Below are 22228 nucleotides of genomic sequence, written 5' to 3' on the forward strand. Positions count from 1 at the left end.
CGGGGCGGGGGCAGAGGCGGGGGCGGTGCGGTGCGTGCGGCGCCGCCCGGCACATATAAGCGCGGCGCTCTGGGGCCGCGGCATTGGTGCTGCTGCCGGTACCGTCCTTCCCCGCCGGCTCCCTCCGGGCTGTCCGTCCGTCCCTCCATCCGTCCCCTCCCGCTTTGTTTTTTCGCTGTCCGCGGGCTCGGGCCCCCCACGCCGCTGCCACCCTGAAGTTTCTGGCGGTGCTGCTGGCGGCGGGCATGCTGGCTTTCCTGGGGGCCATCATCTGCATCATCGCCAGCGTCCACCCGGCCGGCACCGCCGCTCCCGCCGCCGCCCCCGCCGCCGACAATGACTCGGCCGCCGCCGCGCTCCTGCCCGCCGCCGACAAGGGGCTGGGAGCGCTGCACGGCCCCGCCGAGGCTCTGGCCAGCGCCGGGCCGCGTCTGCCGGGGGGGCCGCCGCCGCCGCTCTTCAGCCGCTTCGTCTGCACGCCCCTGAGTGCCGAGTGCCCGGCGACCGGTACCGGCCCCGCCAGCGGCCCCGGCCCCGAGGAGCTGCTGGCGCTGCGGAGCGCGGCGGCTGAGCTGCGCCGCACGGCGCTGGAGCAGAAGGAGCGGATCCGCATGGACCAGGAGACCATCCGGGAGCTCACCGGCAAGCTCAGCCGCTGCGAGGGCGGCCTGCGAACCTCCCCCGCCGCCGCCGCCGTCCCCCCTGCCGCCGGGCTCCGCGCCGCCCCGCGCCCCGGCACCATGGGCCACCCCCCGGCCGAGCCGCCTGCCGTGCGGGAACTGGAGGAGGCCGTCCGTGCCCTCCAGGACCGCATCGACCGGATAGAGGTGCGAGGGTGCTAGGGTCGGGGGAATGGTCCCGGGGGAAGATGCTCCCAGGGGTTGGGGGGGGAAGGGGATGCTCCTGGGGGGGATGCTCTGCACACACCATTCCCAGGGTTTGCTGCCAACTGCACCCCAAACCAGCTTGTCCCCCTTGTGAGGCTTCAGGAAGGTTGTCCCTGCCCTGCTCTTCCACGAGGCCTCTGCCCAGGGGTGAGGGACTTGCCCTCAGCCCCACTCTCTTCCCTCCACGCAGCATGATCCCAAGGGGCCAGGGCTGCCCTGCTTTTCCCCTCGCTTGCACCCAGGTAGGGCACCTTGCTTACCCTGTAGCACCCACCAAGGCCTCTGCTTGAGCAAGGGAAGCAGGTTGACAGCTCAGGACCAGATCTTGCTCTTTTGCAGAAAGGTAAATCTTACCTGATCCCATTGCATTTGTGAATGGGACATGTCACAAAGTAAACGCTGGTGCCACCTGCCGCAAGCACAACAACCCTTCCCCACATGGTTTGTAGGAGCTGTAGGGAAGGGGCCAGCCGGAGCCACTTGCTCTGCCCAGCACAGTGGCATCGGGCTGTTGGCATTTAGGGTGTGCACCCTTGCTCCCCACTCTGTAGTATCTGTGCAGCGTGTGCCTGGTGGGCTGAGCCCTGGCCCGGCCATGAACCAGCAGCACCAAAGGCTCTGTGGTGATGCTGTGGATGGGACCCATCACAGGGTGCGTGTGTGTGTTGATTTATTTGGGCTGATGTGGGCTCAGCAGTTGCATGAACCTTGGCAGAATTTGCAGCGTGTAGTGAGGCAATAGTTTGGGCACATGAGAGCTGCTGGAGGGGTGTTGTCTGGTTTGCTCCAGATGCGCTGTCTTTTCTGGGGGGTTTATTGTCCCCTGAGGTCTGCTGGGGACCAGAGCAACCTGCAAGACTCCTGTGAGTCTTCAACTTCCTCATATTCCCATTTGGTTCCCTGTTGCCCTCTCCACTTCTCCCCGGAGGTGAGAGTGAGGTCAGGCAGCACCCCATTAGGTCCCTCTCCCCGGCTTTGCCCTTCTGCCTCCCCTCACTGCAGCCTTGTGGGCACAGCAGCAGCAGGACATGGCTGGAAAATTCAGAGCCACCATGGTCACAGGCTGAGAAATGAGACCGGGAGAGGGTTATTGTAATGGATGGAGATATGAAAAGGGACAGAAAGATGGGGGACAGGCAAGTAGACACATGCACATGTGAAGGGAAAGAGCTGGAGACTGGAGGAAGCACCTGTGAGCTGCCACGCTAATGCACACATATGAGTGAAAACAAACACGGAGGCACACGGCGGGGGGGGGCGGGGCATGCAACCTGGCTGAGCATGATGCCTACAGCCTGATACAGCCAAAGGGAGAGACAGAGACACCCTGGAACACCCCTGCAGCCCCAAGTAGATGGCCACAAGTGGGATCACACAACTGGGCTAACAAATGGATGTGCAGACAGCAGATGTGCTCATCCAGAAATATAACAGGGGAAAAATAACCCCCTGCACACACACCAGCGTGTGCCTGAGGACCCAATGATGTGTGGTGGGAAAGTGTCTGACTCATCAGTTTGAACTTCAGGGAGCATCAGGGCCTTTAGCTGCTCTCCGGTTACACTCTTCCCCTCCTCTGAGGGGCTGTGTCACCTGTGAGCTGCCCTGGCCCCTCTTCTGGGGTTTCTGGGGATCGCAGGAGGTTTGGGATGCAGGAAGATGAAGTTCACAAGGGCTGGAGCAGGCTCCCATGTGCACCATGGGAGCCTGAAGCAATGCTGGGTCGAGGCTCGCGCACACACACATACTGATGTCGCCAAAAATATTCCATTTTGCTCTGCTGGTGACCTCCATGTCCCAAGGGTAATCTGCAGGGGAGATGCAGCCCCCTACAGCTCAGCAAGCCCTCCAGGTTCAAGAAATGAGGCAGCGTGTCGCAGGGGGACTGGACTTTGGCTCCCCTGGCCCCAGCCTGCCATAATGTGCCACCTGCGCCAGCCTGGTGACAACCGAGCCCTGGGGTTACACCTCAGCTGTGAGGCAAAGGCTGCCCGTGCTCTCCTCCCTGGCTTGCCTTTGCCCTCTCCTGTACAAGCAGATACCCCAAAACTTGCCAACAGGCTGCTTGCATCTCTCCATCCCATGCAGCTCCATCATCTGAGAACCTTCCTGGGGTACTCCATAGCATGGGGGGCACCCCCAGCTCTCCTAAAGGGAGATGGCAATCACCCCAGAAGGTGATCTGGATGGGGATGGTCCTGGGGTGATTTGCAGTGCACTGGAGGCTCTGTGAAATCCCACAGGAGGAAATGAAGGGGAGGAAACGCTGTTGAAGTTTGGGGTGACTTAATCCTGGGAGAGGGATGATACAAAATGCTGTGGGTCCCCCCGGGATGGCTGCATCCCAGGGCATCTCCCCACAGACACCGGGTTTGCCGGCAGGGATTACTGCTGGAGGCTCCGGAGCCAGGATTGCAGGAAGGGGGCTGGCAGAAGATCAGCGACCTAATCCGGGTGCTCTCGGCCGCAGCTGTAAGGCATAACAAGATTTATCAATGTGCTGAAAAACCTATTGAGTCATTTCATTCTTAATTTTGATGGCAAGGTTTCCGAGGGACAGCACAAAGAAGGTCCCCCCTCTTTGCTCTCCAATGTTTTGGCAGGGATGGGCAAACGCTGGCATGGGGACATCTTCCATCACCTGCTCCTAACCCCACTGGAGGCATTGCTCATCCTTTCCTTGTGTGCAGCAGCCTCACTGGGCTTTTTCCTCCCAGTTTTTAGGGGTACCTGCCTGCTCTCTATGTGTGCTCATATCCATATGCTCAGGCACAGCTTGGCTTGCAGAGCTGGGGGCCAAAATGCTCCTTTTCCACGCTTGTAATTACTGCTGCAAATGGAAACTCGGCGGTTTTGGAGGGGGGAGGGAATCACCCCCTGGGCTGTGCTGGGGTACAGATGCCCTCCTTGCCCCTATCGTCCCTTGGCTGTCTGAGAGGGGCGACAGCCTGATGGGCCCTGAGGAACACCCGGCCTCAGCAGAGCCGAACCTGCCTGTGTGCTCCTGAGCGGGTGTGTGGCTGTGCCGCTGTGGCTGGTGACCTGGCTGCTGGTGTGAAACCCTCGGGTACGGGCCTGGGAATGGGAGTGGGGCGGCTGCCTCCCTCCTGCCTCCAGCAAAGCAGGGATGGAGAGCCCCAAATCCTGACAGCCCCGGGCCCCAGGCGAAGTTTAAGAAGGACAGGAACGAGCAGCAAGCTCTTCTCTTGCAAGGAGGAGGGAAAGGCCAATGCATTCCTGCTCACCCCCACCCTGGAGTTTAATGACTCCCGAGCTCTTTCCGGAGTCCAAAACGGTCCAAAAAGATGGCAGGGCCCCAAAAACCCTGGTGCAACAGGTGCACCATCCTGCAGCGGTGAGCATCGCATGTTGGTGACCATGGAAGAACTGCAGGCAGGCTGGGGGGATTCATGGGTCCAGGGAAGGGAATGAGGCTGCTGCGTGCGCACACCCAGCTCAGCATTGTGTTCGCTGGGATGTGCTGGGGCATTATCCCCTGGGCATCGTCCTGCGGTCCTGCCCACCCCGTCCCAGCAGCTGAGGTGGGCACTTGGGTGCCGGCAGCTGAGGGGGAGCAGCAGGGCCCAGATTTGCTGGTGCATTAGTAAATGAGGCTCTGATCTCCTTATATAAAGTGCATTTGCTGACCGAGTGCTACAGCCCAAGCAAGTGCACACTGATGTGGCCGCCCCAGCCCTGCAGCCCCCCACTCCTACCTCCTCCCCCCTAGCCCCCCCCCAGCCACTGACATTTAACGTGATTAATATTACCTGGCATCTTTCAATCTTCTTTGCCGGCTCTGGTGGCCAAAAAGCGTCGAGCAAGCCTCCCCCGCACCCGCTGCTCACTACCGTGCTGCCTGCACGGCAGCAGATGGGAAGCCGGGTGCCTGCCGAACAGTCGGGAAGAAGGCGCTTCCCCCTCCATTCCCCTCCCCAAAGGTCACCAGTAGATAACAGCTGCACAGCTAACATTAATAATTTTGCAAATAATTTGATTTGGGAGAAAGATGCTCAAGCGGCAGCTTGGAGACATGGCATGGAGGATGGTCAGGGGGTCCATGGTCTGGCTCGGGGATGGGGATGGTGGCTGCTGGGATGCTCCTAGGATGATGGGGTGGCCCCCAAACTCTGCTGGATAAGGGTACCAGTTGCATCACTTGCCAAGAGGAACATGGGGTTGGCAATGGTTCATCCGGGCACATGGTTCTGGCTGTCGGTGCCCCAGCTGTTGGGCTGGAGGGGCCAGGGAGAGCTGGACAGAGGGTTGGATGGGGAAAAACTCAGGAAAGGGGAAGGAACTGAGCAAAAGGGGAGAGGTAGCGTATGTGTGCACAGAGGGGTGCATCAGGAGATGCTCTGAAGCCAGAAAAATGAAAAAGCCACAGGGAGAAAAGTTACAGAGGGAAGAAAATAGCTGCAGGGAGAGAAGCAGGAGGAAGAGGGAGGAAAAAAAAAAAGCACTCAGTCATTACTGAATAATGTAGGGCAGGCTATCAGGGGCTAGCGAGAGTGACAAAAGCTCCCAGCCTTTTCTTTTTTCGTCATTAACAGATGGAGCTGTGCACGAAAGCAGGGACGTAGGCTCCAAACCCGCAGCTCGAGCAATCAAAGCGTGCGGCAGACAGGCGCGCACCAGCCTCCGCCGCAGCCTGAAGGGATGAGAAAAGCTCTCGGAGCCCACGGGATGCAGACAAAGAGGAGAAAGCGACCCCCATCCTGCCTGCACTGCCCCCCACCAGCACAGCCTCCTCTGTGTGGATATGAGCACAGGCAACGCTGGGTGGGAATTATCCCAGCTTGAGGATGGGAATTAACCTTTCCACTCCTCTTTCTTTCCCTTCTGCCGTCCCTTCCCTGCATCTCAGCCACTGTACTGGTGGTTCCCTAAGACCCCCCCCCCCCCAAAAAAAAGGGCTAAAATCCATTACCTGTCAGCTAATCCCTCCCTGTTTTATACCAAACACAGGATGTCCTTTGCCGAGTGCTCTTCCCTTCCCAGAGAGGTTTTGCTCTCTCCACGAGAGCATCCCCAGTGCTGCCAGAGCCAGCCGGCAGTGAGAGCTGGCGTTTGGTCAGGGCTGGCAGATGTCCCCTGCACAACCTCTTTTTTCTTGCTGGGTTTTGTTTCGCCCCATTGTTTTTCCTCACAAAACCTGTGGGTTTGTACCAGCAGACCCCGCTGGAGGCTTCTGCAGACCCTGGGCATTACAGCTGTCCTCTTATCTACAGCCCGAGTGTTCCTGCCCAGTGTGGGGACATTTGTGCTCACACCAACACCATCTTCTCACTTCCCCTCTTCCTATTCCCTTCTCCCTGCTGTTCCCATCTGCCAAGGTTGCATCCTGCCCAGCCAAACCTGGATTTCCTCCAGCCTTTCCCTCCCCTCTGTTGTTGATGATGGATAGCAAAGATTGGGGGTGACATGGGGGGCATACCCCCCTTGCACATTTGTGTGTGGGATCATCAAGTCCTGTCCATCCTGGAAAAGTGAGATATAGGGAAGAAGAAAAAGCTGGAAGCCACAACTATATATGAACATGGTGACCTCCTCCAGGCCAGCTCCAAGGATGGGGGAAGCCTGTCTAGATCAGTAGGGATGGCATCACCCCATGTCCCACCAGCCCAAGCTATGCAAATGTCCAGGGCTAAAGCAGCTATGCAGACCCCTCTTGGTGCTGGAGTGGCTGTGGTGGCCCCTGCCTTGGCCACCATGACTGCTCTGGCACCTTCAGGAAGGTCTAGCAGCACAGAGAAAGTGGTCACCACCTTCCCAAGCCTGTGGCAGAGAGCTTAACGCCCCAAGGACATAGGGTGAGGAGAGGCCTGCTATTTATGGAGAAACACCGGGAGTGTGGCAAAGGGCCACCTTCTCCCTTCCAGCCTGGTTTTCTTCTATCTGGAATGGGGTCTCTCAGTGAGGTGGGATCTGGGATCTTTGTAGGGTACAGTAGTGGTTGGGAGCATCTTTGCCACGCACTGGGTTTTTGATCAGCCAAGGGAAGAGTTTTCATCTGGGTTTTAACCCTTATAGGACAAGATGCGCTCAATATCCCCAAGTAATGGGTCATGTCTTGAGGACTGGAGGACCTACCACTGTCCCCGCTTTCCTGTGGCATCCTTATGGCCCAGCAGAACCTGGCTTACACTTACGGAGAGCTACCTGCCCAACCTGGCACATGTGCGCACACCCCATGTGCCGGCTGAGCTGAGCTAAGAGGATTACAGCCCCATTATGTGATGTTAATGTGCTGGCTGTGGTGAAGCTGCCTCACGTGCAGTGGGAAAGGGGCGCCCCAAGCTCCTTCCTCTGTTGTCCCCTTTTCGTGGGAGCAGAGCCAAGGGATGACCTGAGCACCCATGTGTCCTGTCTCTGGAGCAGCAGAAAGTCATTAAGAGCAGCCAAGCTTTGTTTTGCAGCAATGAACTCAATGGGGACTCTGGGAGGGGAGGTACAAAGTCAGCCGAAGGCTCTTGGAGAAGACCCCGCTGCAGATGTAGGGTTGTGGTCCAGCAGTGGCACGGGCTGAGCATGTCCTTATTTAATCTCACACAGTGCCGCTGCACTGAGTTTTCTCTTTTTTCCCTCCTTCCCTGCCCCCCGTCATGGCTGCTGCCAAGCGCAGCAGGAGCTGCCAGCCCGCACCAACGGCTCGGCGCCCACCGCCCCGGCGCTCGCCCGCGACGCCCTCCACACCAAGATGGAGCAGCTGGAGGAGCAGCTCCTCTCCAAGATCCTGACCCTGCAGAAGGAGCGCCAGGCTGCCAGCACCGACCGCAGCCAGCAGCAGCACAACATTGAGAAGGAGCTGAACTCCCTCCAGAACCGGGTGATGGAGCTGGAGCATGGTGAGTCCTGCCCAACGGGGATGGAGGAGGCACAGGGATTCCTGGGACAAGCCACCCTCATCTCAACGATGGGTGCTGATCCTCCTCCCTCCTCCCTGTCCTTGACATGCAGGACCGCCAGGCTATAGCCCTCCCGATGCCTTCAAGGTGAACATCCCAGTGCAGAACAACTACATGTACGCCCGCCTGAAAAAGAGCCTGCCAGAGCTGTATGCCTTCACCATCTGCATGTGGCTGAAGTCCAAGGCCTTAGGTGGGCTTGGTACCCCCTTCTCCTACTCTGTCCCAAGCCAAGCCAATGAGATTGTGCTGCTGGAGTGGGGCAGCAACCCCCTGGAACTGCTCATCAATGACAAGGTCAGTCGAGCTGGAGCGGGGACAGGAGGGAAAGCTCTTGCCCTCATCTCCCCTACTTCAATCCCCCTGGGAAACAATGCTCCTGGGGGTACCAGGGTGGGGGACCTGAGAGGACAGGGCTCAAGGTGGAGGCAGGAGGATGAGGAGGATGGCTCGCCAAGGCGGGTTTTGAGAGGGAGAAGCAGCACATCCAGATGTCTGTAGAATTTGGGATGCCACTGTCATAGGGGTGCACCACTTGTCCTGTGAGGCGCTGGGAGGACAATGGGTCTTCTGGCAGTCCCACTAAGTGCCAAGCTCTTGCATTTCTCGCAAAGGTCGCCCAGCTGCCACTGAGCCTGAAGGACAAGGCCTGGCACCACGTCTGCGTGGCATGGACCACCCGGGACGGCAAGTGGTCGGCATACCAGGACGGTGAGCAGCGGGCTGCCGGTGAGAACCTGGCCTCCTGGCATGCCATCAAGCCCCAGGGCGTCATCATCCTGGGCCAGGAGCAGGTACGTGCTGGCTCACCACCGAGGGCTGCTGGTTCACATCGCTCTGGTGTGAAGCCAGATGGGGGGAGCAGCTGCCAAACAGGGTGAGGGCAGGGGATGGCACAGGCAGATTGCATTGGCAGTGTGGGCCAGGGGCTCTTCTGCCCACTCATTCAACCTCCGGGGGGTGCCACATGCACTCATCATCTTCTCTTCCCACTCTCCATCCCTCTGTCCCCAACTTGCTCCCCACCTTCTTCCATCTTCTCCACACATCCGTCTCCTCCCCTCCTTGCCATGGAGTATCTTGTTCCGCTTCTGCCCCATCTTCTCTACCCCTTGACCTGTTTGCCCACTGGATGTGTGTCCCTCCTCTTATCCCCATCCCATCACCTCTCCTGCTCTTTCCCAGGACACGCTGGGTGGCCGCTTCGATGCCACGCAGGCCTTCGTGGGGGAGCTGGCCCAGTTTGGCGTGTGGGACCACATGCTGGCACCGGCGGAGATCCTGGGCTTGGCCAACTGCACCTCCCACCTCCAAGGCAACGTGATCCAATGGGATGACCAGGCAGTGGAGGTCTTCGGGGGCGCCAGCAAGGCAGGCTTTGTTGCCTGCGAGGAAGGGAGGAAGGAGTGAGTGGCCCTTCACCCCCTCCCCAGCGCCAAGGAGCCGGACCAGCCCCGGAGGGGACAGCGGGGAGCCCCTTTCCCCCTTCCCAGACCACCAAGCCTTGCCACTGCACTGGGGCAATGCTCAAGCCCCCTGCAGTGGCGTCCTGGAATGGGGGGGTGGGCTGGCAGCCTCCTTCTTGCCCTCATGCCAGCAGTGCAGCTTGTCCACCCTTCCAGCAGACCTGCCGCAGGGTCTCACCTTGGTCCGTGTCTGTTTCAGGATGACCTCGCTGTACCTGGAGATATCTCTGATATGGCAAGGGTCCCTGGCTTGTCAGCCCCAATAGGGAATGGGAAGGAGACCTCCATCTGCCCCAAGCACAGTCCGGCCTTGGTGGGATGCCAGTGTGCAGACATCCCCTGAGCACATCCCCTTTCTTTATTTATTTCTAGTGGCCCTCTGTCTGGTTTTGTGAGCTCATACTCCAAATGAGTCTAAAGGCTCAGCTGGGAGCATCTTCCCCTCAGGCCCCATCCCTTCTCCTGCCTCCCTGCTTTTTCAAGCACAGCCCTGGGAAAGCCAAGGGAAGATGATAGAGGGTCGCTGGTGTGGTGTTCCACCCCTGTGCTGCTTCCCTTGCCTCTGCTGCCTGTTTGGGCAGAGCTGCCCGAGGGGAGTCAGACTTTTGAGGCAGAGGGAAGCAGAGTGGGACACCCCCCAAGCTGGGGGGTCATTTGGACACTGAGGGAATGGGGGAAAGGAGCAAAGCATCTCCCCAGCATCTCACCCTGGCTGGGGTGGAGGGAGTGCAGCACTGCCATCAAAGGGCATTAAAGCAAGAAAGAGAAAGAGATGGAGGATGGTGGTGGCTGGAGGAGCCCCGGCATCCATCCCCCAGCCTCTTGGGCAATGGATGGGGTTGCTGCCCTCACCTCCACCTGGGTCCCCTGCTTTGAGCTGCTGCCAGCCAGGGACAGGGCTGCTGCCAGCCTTGGGACTGGGGGTGATGATGTGGGCTGGTATTTTCCCTGTGGAGTGCCTGAGTATACGCTGTTTCCACGCCACGTGGTCACCAACGTCTTGTTATGTGAGTGTATGTGTGTGTGTGTCTAGGGGGGTGTGAGGGTTATTTCAGGGGTCTCATGGTTGCTAAATGCAATGTCCAGCTTCCAGCACTCCCTGCTACCCCAAATCCCACTTTGCCCACTTCATCTGCCCCGGTCTGGGGGGCAGCCGTTGCCGAAAGCACAGAGAGGACAGCCCTGCCACCATCACCCCCCCAGCAGGATCCCCATCAGCAGTGCCGCAGCTCAGCCCACTGGGGGGGACACAGTGGGGACAGCTATAGCCCTTGTGCCAAGTGGGAAACACTGTGACCTTTGTGGACCCTGCTGAGCTGCCTCCTCTTCCTCGCTCGCTTGCGCGCTTTCTCCAGTGCACGTTTGTGAAAGGGGCCCCTGATGTGCGCCTGTGTTGGGACGTTTCTTTTGTAAAGCTGATTGTGGACAATAAAGGTGACGTTTTCTGTTCAAGCCTCCCATGGGGCATGAGGTTGCTGCAGGGACAGAGGGGACCAGCCGGCCCAAGCTGAGGTGTCCTTTGCCAGGATGCTCAGGGTGGCATCCCTGGAGTGAGACAGCTGGCCCACAGCTGCGTATCTGGCATTACAGAAATATCATCATGAGCACCTGGGTATTGTTGCCTTCTGGGGGATGGGTGTCACAGTTTGGGCACCCCTCATCTACCCTGTCATGGAGAAGCATGGGGTACAGGCTGCTGTTGAGGGCTGGGGGGGAAGCACCACGCTGTGAAGGAGGAACTCCCATCCCCATGACAAGGAAGCAGAAAACAGTGGGAAATCATGGCCCCCAGGTCAGACTGTGATGGTGAGGAGCTCACATTGGATATAAGTCTAATTAAGTACTAGTAATGAGTTCCTGACCTAGCTAGGCTCCAGCTGGTTTGCCCTCGGCACAGTTCTTTGAGCTGTCTATTCTAGAGCTACCTGTGGCCAGCTCTGCACAATGCTTTTGCCCCTCGGTGGGTCCTGTCCCTCCTAAGAAAAGCACAACTTCACCAATATTTGGGGAAAACAGCATAAAGCCAGAGGACTCAGTTTTTCCCAGGGCTCTGACATCGCTGGCGTGCTGGTGGGGTCTCCTCACTGAGCCAGAACGGTTCCCACTTCTTCTAAAGGGTATTTCATGCCATAAAGCAAAGTCTGGGGCTCTGACCTTCAGCACATCTCATCAAAGCTGGTAGGGTTTTTTTGAAGAAAAAAAATAACAACTCCAAGTACGTACTTCAGCTGGAGTGTAAGCTCAAGGGCTTTGCTAAGCTGGAGGCTTACCCTCATGTCGCTAACAGGAGTGGGTTCAACAGGTGACCTCTGCTCCTGTGCCCAAGTGACAGCAGCATAATTAGTAAGGATGGCACTTTTTAGAGGAGGAAATGTCCAAAACAACTGCCACAAACTTAGGAGGAGGTGAAATAGTGGGGGGACCGGTCTGGAAAACTCTCTTCTTAAGACTGCAGGAACCCTGCAAGAGGGCTTTTAGGGCTGCCAGCCATGGCAGAAGACCTGCAGGAGGATGTACAAAGGTGGAAACAGCCTGGCTGCTGGGGTGGGCTACTGGCATCAAAGCTGTTTCTCTGGAGCCTGGAAACCCAGCCCATGCCAAAATCTGTGTGAACCCCCATCAGAAAAGCAGAAACAAAGGGGACATCAGGAGATGCTCAGGCAGGGACTTCGGCACTGCCCTCAGCCTCCCTGCCAATGCTGGTGCGATCCCAACCCCAGCCATGTCCCTGGGACATGTGGATCTGTCACTGCTGGGACAGGAGAAATGGAGGAGCCTGGTGGCACGGCTTCTGCAGGGTGACCTCTTCTCCCAGAGGGCTGGGCAGACCAGGGGGGACGCAGGAAAACTTGATGTAATTTATCCAGACGTTTTAAAAGCTTACAGGAAAAGCCTCTGTATAAGGCTCTTCAGGAACCAAAGGCATTACAGAGAGATTAGAAACTGGTTGGGAGACGGAAAATCAAGAGTAGGAATAAATATTTGATTTCCATCCTGTCCTGGCTCTCCGCAGGAAGCAGAAGCTGCTTCTCACTCATCTGGGGAGGAGGAGAGCAAAAAGGGACCATTTATTTTTGGTAAGCTGAGCCTCGCAAGAGCTGCAAACCTAGGATGGAGCTTAAAAGGTGGAGGAGAGAACAAATCAATGACGTTGCTGGCTGGAAGGAGTAATCACAATGACTTACACATATTGCTTGCTTCTAAATTAACCGGCAGCACTCAGGAGAAGCCTTGCATCTCTCTAAGGGGAGCCGGCTGGAAAACAACACGTCGCACTCAGAAGAGACGGGGAACAACAAAGTCACCCTGAGGGGAGGTTAAAGAAGGAAAATTTTAACAACAGCATGCAGAAGGTTTTGGGGGAGACAGGCAGGTGCAATGGATACCGCCTGTATGCTCTCCTCTGTCTTCCCACCAAGGGGCTGTTAACATGCTTCAAGGAGAGGAGAGGGACGGCCATTGCCCTTCCTAATCTGCGGGTCTCGCTGCTGCGGGGCTTTCCGTCAGCCAAGGGCTCAGCCAGGCTCAAACACCACCCCCCTTGAAGGGAGCTGTCCTGCAGGGAAGCCAATGAGGTCAAACGTGGCAACAGGAAACCTCCAGGCCTGATGGCTATTAATTATCAGGTTTGAAAAGAAAACCACTAGGATTCCTGAACCCCTCCAGCCCCTGCCCGATTTTCTGGAGGGCACCACCAGGCTCTGCCTCCCCGGGACACATGCAGCCCTGGGACGTCCATTTAGGGTGGGCTGCGGGGAGCTCATGTGCTTCAGGGAACTCCATGCTCGCAGCTCATGGCTCCCTGTGGTGTGTCAGCGTCCCGGTCCCCTCAAACCAGGTCAAGCCAGCCCATACTTCATCCCCAGGAGGTGACACTTCCAACGCCCCCTTTCCTCACGTTGCCCTAGCAATGGGAGGGCTGCACTAATTGCCTTCCTGTGCCTCTCCATCCTGCCAGGAGCCTCCTCCGCTCCCTCCCCACGAAGGTTCATTAAGACTCGTGCAGCACTCACATGGGGAACGGGCTGGGCTTCCAGAGGATCTGGCACAGGAACATCCTCATGCGACTACCGGTGCTGCAGCAGTGGCTCTTACTATAGGTAGTAGGTATGGGATCACGCACAGGGCACTGCCTTGTCCAGCAGCCCAGGGGATCCAGCTCTCCCAAAGCAGGTTGCTCTCTCCTGTAAGAGTTGGGGTTGTTCAGCCTGGAGAAGAAAAGGCTCCAGGGAGACCTTATTGTGCCTTTCAGCACTTAAAAGTGGCTTGTAAGAAAGATGTGGACAGACGTTTTAGCATGGCCTATTATGATAAGACAAGGGCTCATGGTTTTAAACTAGAAGAGGGGACATTCAGGCTGGACATGAGGAAGAAATTTTTTCCAATGAAGGTGGTGAAACCCTGGCACAGGTTGCACAGAGAGGTGGTAGATGCCCCATCCCTGGAGACATTCAAGGCCAGGCTGGATGGGGCTCTGAGCAACCTGATCTAGTTGAAGATGTCCGTGCTCATTGCAGGGCACTTGGACTAGATGAGTTTTGAAGGTCCCTTCCAACCCAAACTATTCTATGATTCTCCTCCATAGCACACCAGGCTGCTTTTGGCTGCCAACTGCTCCCGCACACCAGTGTCCCCATTGCTGCCTTCCCTCAGCTCAACACAACATGGTGGGACTCTGATCCCAGTGAAATGTGGCTTCAGCATCCACACAGGGCCTCCTGAGTGCTCCTCCTGCCTCCAGAGAGCTGTGACCATCTTACCCATCCCAGGGCTGTTGCAGGGCAGAGCTCGGTGTGTCCCACTTCCCCAGGCCCTCTGGTGCTATCCCGGCCTGTGGCCGACAGGTAGGACAGCAATCTCTAGCCCCCTGCTTTATTGCAGAGAGGATACAGGGCACGGCAAGGTCTGTGCCCATGACATGATGGGGAGGTCCCAAAACCTGGCCAGAAGCGGCCAAGGAAAGAGTCTGTGGGTGCCCTCAGCCTGATGAAGAGTCAGCCTGCCATCTGGTCTCCTACCATCAATGATGGAGACAGCTAAAAGAAAACATGAGGCAGTATATATGTTCTAGATATATGTATTTTTCAGTCAGCAGTTGCATTTCTGTTTCTCAGCTAAGGAGTACAACACAATCTAATGTCAGGCAGCAAACAGCACTTCTTTGTTTTCACGCATTTCACTGTGGCTGCTGAGAGCAAAGGGCTGAAGAGTTTCCATCTGTGATTAGTGGCGAGTAAGAAAGGACCAGCCAGAGCAGAGCAACCATTGCAGTTCCTTAAAGATCCAGAGGGGCCAATCAAACCCTTGCTCTGGACTCACCTTCACCTACAGAAACTAAAGATCAGGTGATGTGAAGCCAGCTGTGTATCTGCTTTTTACACTAGCAGCTAAAGGGACAGGTATGTGCTGGCTGTGTTGGCCCAACAAGGCTCTGACTGGCTTGTGGCACTGTAGAGAAGGCACCCATGGAAACCCTGCACTTGAGGGTCCACAAACAAACCGCCTACATTTACCTAAACTGAAGCCATTGCAGATGGGGACGTGCCAGCAGGATGCTCTCCTTCCTCAGGTGGTATCTCTACCTTGCATCCACGCTGTATCACTCACCACAGTCAAAAACATTGTCCACATCTCTGGGTCCTCTGCAGTTTTGGGTTTGGCCATTTTTCCTTAGCTTTTCACCTGGGAACCGCTGATGAATAGTCCTTAAAACCAGCACTTCCCAAGGGAAACATTCCCTGGGGACACATTAATGAAAAAAAAAAGCACATTTAATTGAACCCAGAATCATACATGCATGCATGCTTCCCCTCCACACACACGGCCAGAGCCATACACACACAAACACAGCAGCTCACGTCGACTTGCTGCTTAGTAGCAAAAGTGGGTGAACTACATAGGGATTAAAGCATTAAAAAAAATACGGCAAGAATACGGTGCTTGAAAGCACTGTGTCCCCAGAGAGATTAGAGTAGCTGCCTGGAGATAAAGTAATGATGATGGAAAGATCTTCCTTGTAGAGATTCTATTCCTAATTATCTCCTCTAAAAAAAAGAAAATCTCCCAGATTTTATCTGTCTCTTGACAATTTTAGTGCTGTGCCTGCCTCATTGCAAGAGGCCAACGCTCACTGAAAGGAGGAAGGAGAAGGAATCGTTGCAGGAGGCAGGAGCGGCTGGAGAACAAGGGGGACAGGAGGCGGCACTTCATTTCTGTCACCACCGGCAGCAATGGCAGAGAAAAACAAATGATGTGTGTCGTCTTTCCAAGCCCAGAAGCAGCTCTGCTGCCTCCATCACTGCTTTGTCAGGCAAATGACAACCGGGAGGTCTGATTCACTGTTATATTGGTGGAAGAGACAACAAAATGTCCTCCCTATGGTTATAGGGCAGAGCTGGGGGCTTGGAGATTATGGTGAGGGAAGAGGACTTCTCCATGAGCTGGCAGGGGCAGGAGAGTGCCCAGCTTGTTCCTCCCCACGCTTTTCCTCCTCAGACAGCTAGAAAGCAATTACTCCATCAGCAGACCACCAGCAATGAGGACATTTCAAATAGACACCAGCCAGAAGGCTGCATGGAAGATCTGGCCCACCAGCTGCTCCGCAAGACAAGGACGGGTCTCAATGGAAACCCACGCACCACGCCCAGCAGACAGGGCTTTGCACAGTGTATGTCTTTGCCCTCGATATTATCCTGGAGTTTGCTGCTTCTCCACCTGTATTGGTTTCAGACAAATACAATTTTGGACCCCTAGGAAACCGTTCAAGCCCTGGTTTAGAGGCGATCAGTGTTTGGCTAGTGTGATGGAGAGGCAACACAGGTTTCCCAGAGAGCTGAGAGACAAGGAAAACCCCAAAGCAGACATTAAAAGGCTGTGGAAGGCAGCAGGGGGGTGTTGAGTTCAGTGGAGATGGGGGTTAGTGTTACAGGAGCTGTTTGCAAACTCATGACCCACCCTCAAGGCATTTTCTCCATTTGCATCAACGTGCAAACGCGAGCCCGGCCCATTGAATGAAAACACACAAACGCCCTTAATTTCCCCAAACTGCTCCAATATTTATCTTTGCTGTTTAAATCTAAAGGTAGAACTAAGCCCCAAAAGGGTTTTAAGTCATAAAAACATCAAGTCTCCTGATACAAGGGGGTTCATGGGTGTGGCTCAGAGTCCGTCGCTGTGGCCAAACCCCCCCTGAACCCTGGGGAAGGCGGGAAGTCCGGGGCCTCGTGGAAGCCCCTTTTCAGGGGCCTTTCCCCAGGCCACGAAGGGGTGTTTAGCGACTGCAGCTCCGCGGTACCGGCGGCCGCTCCCCCGCCTCCGTCAGGGGCACCGGCCCAGGACAGCTGGCGGCGCAGAACCGGCGGCCCGCGGACACCTCACCGCCGCCGCCCCAAGCCCCCGCGATGTAGCCGGCAATACTGGCCACCAATCAGGTGCGCCAGGCAGTGCGCTCACAGCCAATGGACGGCGGGGTAGGCGGGACTTCCTGCGTCCGTTGCTACGACAAGCACGGCTTTTCCTTAGCAACCGGCGCTGGCGTGGTGGTGCGGGCCGCGGCGGTGGCGGAGGTGAGGCTGTGACCGAAGCTCCCTCGTCCCCTTCCCCTTGCTGTTTCTGAGGCCGCTTGCCGAGCCCTTCCTTCTCACTCCTCGGGGTTGAGAGCGGCGGGCTGGTGTGAGGGGACTGCTTCGGGTGTGCGGCCTGCCCGGACCGCGTTCCGCTCCCCCTTGGTCGTGCCGCAGAGGGGGTTCCCCCGTGCCCTGCCCCCTGCCGCCGCTGTGCCCGGTGGCTCCGATCCCGGCTGCGCCACCCGCCACCTCCGGGGCTGTGGGCGTCTTTCTGGACTCACGGCTGACGGGCAGCCCCCAGACCGCCTCCCTGCCATGCCTTCTGACCGCCGTGGCCGCCGCTCGGCGGCTCCTTCCCAGGAAAGCCGCCGCCGGTCCGTGGGGCAGCCCCCGGCGACCTGCTCGGTCTGTAGCCCCGGGCACGTCTCAGGGAGAAGCTGGTATTGAAGCAGCTCCTGGGGTATTGAAGCAGTGCTCGGCTGCGGGAGGCGGGTGCCAGCCAGGTGGCCTTTTTGTCCTGTGGAGGTTGTGGTGGGGACATCTACAGGTTCCGTGTTCCCTTGTGAGAGCCGGTAGTCTGTCAGAGTTGATGCTTTAGCCAGCAACTCTACATGCTTGGCATAAATGCTTCATCTGGGTGGTGTTGCTTGACACTGTGTTTGTTTTGTTTTCCCTTTAATATGGGATCATCCTTACCTCCTCTGGGTAGGAGAGGAAGGTGCTTAGTTCTGAATGAGAGTACCAGAGGGAAGGGCACAGTGATATGCAGAGGCCAGTCAGACAGTGCTGTGCCTCTGCATTGCTCAGGAAGAGGCTGGTTGGTAATTAGGCCCAGGGCCGTGGTCCAATGTTTTCCCATATGGTCCTCCCCAGCTGACAAATGCTTGGGGATGTGAGGAGCAAGTGCACAAACCAGACCAAGATGTTCCTGTTAAACATTTCCGTCCAGACATGTACACTAATCATATTCTTAAATACTCTTACCCTTTGCTTGTTGAGCACAGTTTGAAACCCTCGCAGATAATAGCATCCTGGGAGAATACTTTTGGAATTAATCAATAGACATAATGGCCGATGTATTGTTCCCTCACCCCTTGTCGGAAGCTGTACCCTGATGCGGTTCTTACCTCAAGCTTGATTGGTGCTTCTGGGAAGTGCTGTGATCTTGAAGCCTCATTTATGGAAAATTATAGGGGTTTTAAATTTGTTTGCTTTAATGATCTGTAGGATAACTCTCTAAGTGTGTGGCGTGCGAAGATGGTACTGAAAACAGTAAGTAACTGAGATGGGACAATATTCTCGTAACAATTTTATTTGCCTTCCATTTTAATTCAAGGCTTGCTTTCTCTTTCCTGTGTTTTTGTTCAAGCAGTGTCCTCTGAGCTAAGAAGTATCCCCTCCTGCTGAAGCTGCTCTGCCCGTGCCCTCAGAGCCGTGTTCCTCTTGGCTGTCAGTGCCACAGCACCTTGCTGAGATCCAGGCAGCCCCTCCACCCCTTCCCGGGGTCCCTGTGGAAGGACCATGGCAGACACCGGGGAGGGGAAAAAGGAGGAGTCTGATTATAAAAGACTTCACAGCTTTCCACTGATTAGGGTAAGAAGAGAGATGCCTTATGTGTTTACCAGTGTTGTAGATATGAAATTCTACCTGAGCCACAAAGATTGTTAAGGGAGTGGAGCATCTCCCTTGTGAGGAAAGGCTGAGGGAGCTGGGTCTCTTTAGCTTGGAGGAGACTGAGGGCGTGATCTCATTCATGTTTATAAACATGCAAAAGGTGAGTGTCAGGAGGATGAAGCCAGGCTCTTCTCAGTGACAACCAATGGCAGGACAAGGGGCAATGGGTACAAACTGGAACACAAGAGGTTCCACTTAAATATGAGAAGAAACTTCTTCACAATAAGGATGACAGAGCACTGGAACAGGCTGCCCCGGGGAGTTGTGGAGTCTCCTTCTCTGGAGACATTCAAAACCCACCTGAATGGGTCCCTGTGCTCCAGCAGGGGAATTGGACTAGATGATCTTTCAAGGTCCCTTCCAATCCCTAACATTCTGTGATTCTTACCAACCTTCCAAACTAGAATTTCTCCCCTGACAAGTTGCTGTGAGAATCTGGGTACTGATGGTCCTGTAGAGGGATCCCAGTCATCACCACTACTTTCTACCTGTCCTCGACCTCTGCCGGGGAAATTTATTAGCACTGTTGTTCCACCCATCAGCCAGGGGAAGCCTGGGGCAAAGTGATCCATCTGATTGATTGAACTTGCTGCATTTGGAGCCTTGTCCTGTGTTCTGGATACAGCTTTTTTTCCTAGAGGAGCTGGAGTAAAAGATCCTGCTAACCAGCCAGGTAACAGAATAGGAAGAAAGGGCTATGTAATTTAGAGTTCTTTATTATGCTTATAGCAATAGTTAAGTACTGTGGTTAGAGCAGTATTAACATGTTTTCCCTTCATCTTATAACAGAAAAACTGAAAAAAGTATTTATCTACTCCTCTAAGCTGGGCTTACTTAGTGCTAGTCTTAATGCTAGGTAGAGAAAAATTCTACATTGTCTGAGACAAAGGAATGAAGGGGTCAGTTGTAGTGCAAGAAGCCATTTTTATGTTTACCCTTCTCTGAAACAGTGAAAATACTCGGTGTACGGACAAGCCTGTGCAGCTGGTGATGCCCCAATCTTGAAGCAAGCATTAAAAGTCACAGGGACCAGCTGCCTTTTTCCCATGCCCAGCAGTCTAGACACCTCCTATAGCCTGGGCAAAGTAAGGGCTATTTGCTATTGTCTTGTGTCTAGCTTTTATTTTTCTGCTTAGTTCCTTTTGTTTGTTTGCTCTTTCTAGCACACAGACATGCCGGAGGAGATGCGTGTAGAGGCCATGGAGCTGTGTGTCACAGCATGTGAGAAATACGCCACCAACAATGAGGTACTAGCTAAATCCCAAAATGGCCAGCCTTCAGCTGCTGCAGCTCAGGGAACCTGCAGGAGCAGGGCTAAGGGTGCGGGGCAGAGTGGAGTCAGACACTGATGTCCTATTACTCTCTCTCTGCACTGAGCAAGGGTAGAAGAAAGCAAAGAGCTTGGCTAGAACTCAGATTCAGTTCCCTTTGTCAGCAAGACCCGTAACAGCACTTTGCTTTCCTGCAACCTGCAGAGATTAGTAGCAATGACACTTCCCAAACCTTACCTTCTTCCTGATCCTGCCTTGCCTGTGACATGCTTCCACTTGGTTCCTGAAGTGCCCTGTGTCCTGAGGGCTTGGTTCAGAACTGTGTGGAGATGGGCCCTTCTCGACTGTTACTCAGCATTGAGCAAGGCCATCCCCACTGGAGTGGGGAAGAGACTCTTGTTTTGAGGATGAGTACCTCAAAGTCTTTGAACCTTTAGGTACAGTCTGTTAAGTCTTCCCTTTCGGCTTTCAGCCTCCTGAATGAAATTACTGAGACTATATAAATGGGGTGTGATGCAGAATTTACAGTTTTCAGAAAGGTTGCCCTTACCTTTGAGAAGCAACGATAAAGGAAAACACACCTCGCTCTATGGGCAGGGCACAGACTGCTTGTTGCCAGAGCAATTTTGTGTTGGAGCAAGGTAAATCTATGAAACCAGAGATTCCTTCTGTCCCATCCTGCCTGAGACACCTCCTGTCATTGCAAGATCTTCCTCTCTCCTTTTTTAGATCAAGCAGGGTGTGATCTAGAAGCGAGCCTTTAAAAAGTCAGCCTAGTTTCAGTGTTTTGGTAATTAGCTGGAGGAGAAAAATGGACTCCTGTAAAAATAGCTGCAGCTTAGTGACCTGAATCTCCTCTCACACTTGTTGCACCCAGCATAACTCCATCAGCAGCTGAACCAGAACTCTCGCTTCAGACTGTGTGAACAAGAGAAGTGATTGTGAGATCCAGTTCTTGAATTTCTTCTGGCTGCTGTGTCAGGGGCTGTTGGGAACACAGAGATCTGTTTTACCCTTGAGCATAGCTCTGGAGAGGTCCTGGTTCCTGCGGTGCAGCTGCTGTACCTGTTGAGTAGTCTAATAAAAGGAGAAGATGATTAGGGGGCTGTTTGTATAAAAATTCACTGCTTGCTCTTTCTCACCCTACACTCTCCTCTTAACATTCTCCAGAGTGCTGCCAAGATGATCAAAGAGATGATGGACAAGAAATTTGGGTCCTCCTGGCATGTGGTGATCGGGGAAGCTTTTGGCTTTGAGATCACTCATGAGGTGAAGAATCTACTGTACATGTTCTTTGGTGGCAGCTTGGCTGTGTGTGTCTGGAAGTGCTCCTGACATCTGGCTGGGTCTCAGACTTGTTTCATATAAGAGATTTCTTCCTTCTCTTGACAGATTTTGTACAATCTGGAGGTGGGGCTTTATTTTTAATAGTTAAACGTCAAGAGTGGTTTTTTTCATACTGACTAACAGTTCCGTGGGATACATATAGTTGGTGTGTGCGTGCGTATAAACTTGCTAAGCTCTCCTGGCCTTGCTTGTGGGATTTCTCATCTGTCTGTGGCTCTTTCCTTGGTGTTTGAGCCAAAGCAGGAAGGAGATGGGGAACAGGTAGTCTCATGACACGCTGCAGAGCTGTACAGCAGCACTAGGAGGGGGAAATGAATAAGAAAAGGTGCTGTCTAGCCCTGTATTTTTTTTTCCTCCCACTTGCCCGACATTGTGTCCTCTCTTCTTTGCCTTCCCCACTATCATGTGGTATGGGCTCTGACCAGCACCTGTCTCTCCTCTCTCTGAATGCTGAGAATACCTTCTTCCCCGCTTCCCAGATATCCATACAGAACTGGCAGTGACAAGGGTCTCCCTTCAGGCTGCCGCTGGAGGTGTCAGCCACAGGGAAGCAGACTCTGCTTGCTCTTCCCTGCTTCTTTTTGAGGGTACAACAGCTGAGCTGCCTGGGTGTAGGAGGTTGCTATGCAAACTGCCCCCTCCTTTCTCACCCACCGCACACTGACACAGCATGAAAACATGGGCGGCTGACGATGCCTGGAGAGTGGGTGACAACTCTTCATAAGGCTCGAATGCCTCCCTGTCAGTTCCTGGGGGTGTTGCAAGTGCTGTGTACTTCCAGCATCTTGTTTGGAGGCTGGTAGAGGAAGGAGATGTGAGATATCACTTGGTCATCAGAAACCTAACGTCTGTTTGGACTTGCATTCTTTTAGCTTGCTTCGGTTTTTTAAAGCTGTCAGTGTTGGAGGATGGAGTGAACATAATTGTATGTTACGTATATGGCTTATTTATATAAATCTGGGGAGCTGTGTTTTTACAATAAAACTTTAGTAAAATGTCATTTTCTGTGTGTGTTCTAAAATGAAAATCTCAAAGTGGAAGACGAGAAAGAATAGTAGTTCAGGAAATGTGGAAGTAAGCAAGCAGTGGTGTAGCTCAGGTGGAGGACAG

The 22228-nt window shown here is 54.8% G+C and overlaps 2 protein-coding genes across 3 annotated transcripts; both read left to right on the forward strand.

The window, feature by feature from the left end:
* The first annotated feature begins 57 nt into the window (after positions 1–57).
* NPTXR (neuronal pentraxin receptor) lies at positions 58–10713 on the forward strand. The gene is made up of 5 exons (XM_065047014.1): positions 58–827; positions 7513–7735; positions 7848–8092; positions 8410–8589; positions 8981–10713. Exons 1-5 carry the CDS (start codon positions 246–248, stop codon positions 9203–9205), a joined length of 1455 nt encoding a protein of 484 aa, XP_064903086.1. The 5' UTR covers positions 58–245; the 3' UTR covers positions 9206–10713.
* A 5966-nt stretch (positions 10714–16679) lies between these two features.
* Positions 16680–22118, forward strand: DNAL4 (dynein axonemal light chain 4). Of its 2 annotated transcripts, none has more exons than XM_005510077.3 (4): positions 16680–16826; positions 18199–18419; positions 19664–19747; positions 20942–22118. In XM_005510077.3, exons 2-4 carry the CDS (start codon positions 18348–18350, stop codon positions 21104–21106), a joined length of 321 nt encoding a protein of 106 aa, XP_005510134.1. In that variant the 5' UTR covers positions 16680–16826; positions 18199–18347; the 3' UTR covers positions 21107–22118. The 2 variants fall into 2 exon arrangements, with proteins under 2 accessions (XP_005510134.1, XP_064903175.1); XM_065047103.1 differs by having other exon boundaries at positions 16719–16826; positions 18196–18419.
* The last annotated feature ends 110 nt before the right edge of the window (positions 22119–22228 follow it).

Source organism: Columba livia, chromosome 1, assembly GCF_036013475.1.
Source record: "Columba livia isolate bColLiv1 breed racing homer chromosome 1, bColLiv1.pat.W.v2, whole genome shotgun sequence".
In the NCBI taxonomy this organism is placed as follows: domain Eukaryota; kingdom Metazoa; phylum Chordata; class Aves; order Columbiformes; family Columbidae; genus Columba; species Columba livia.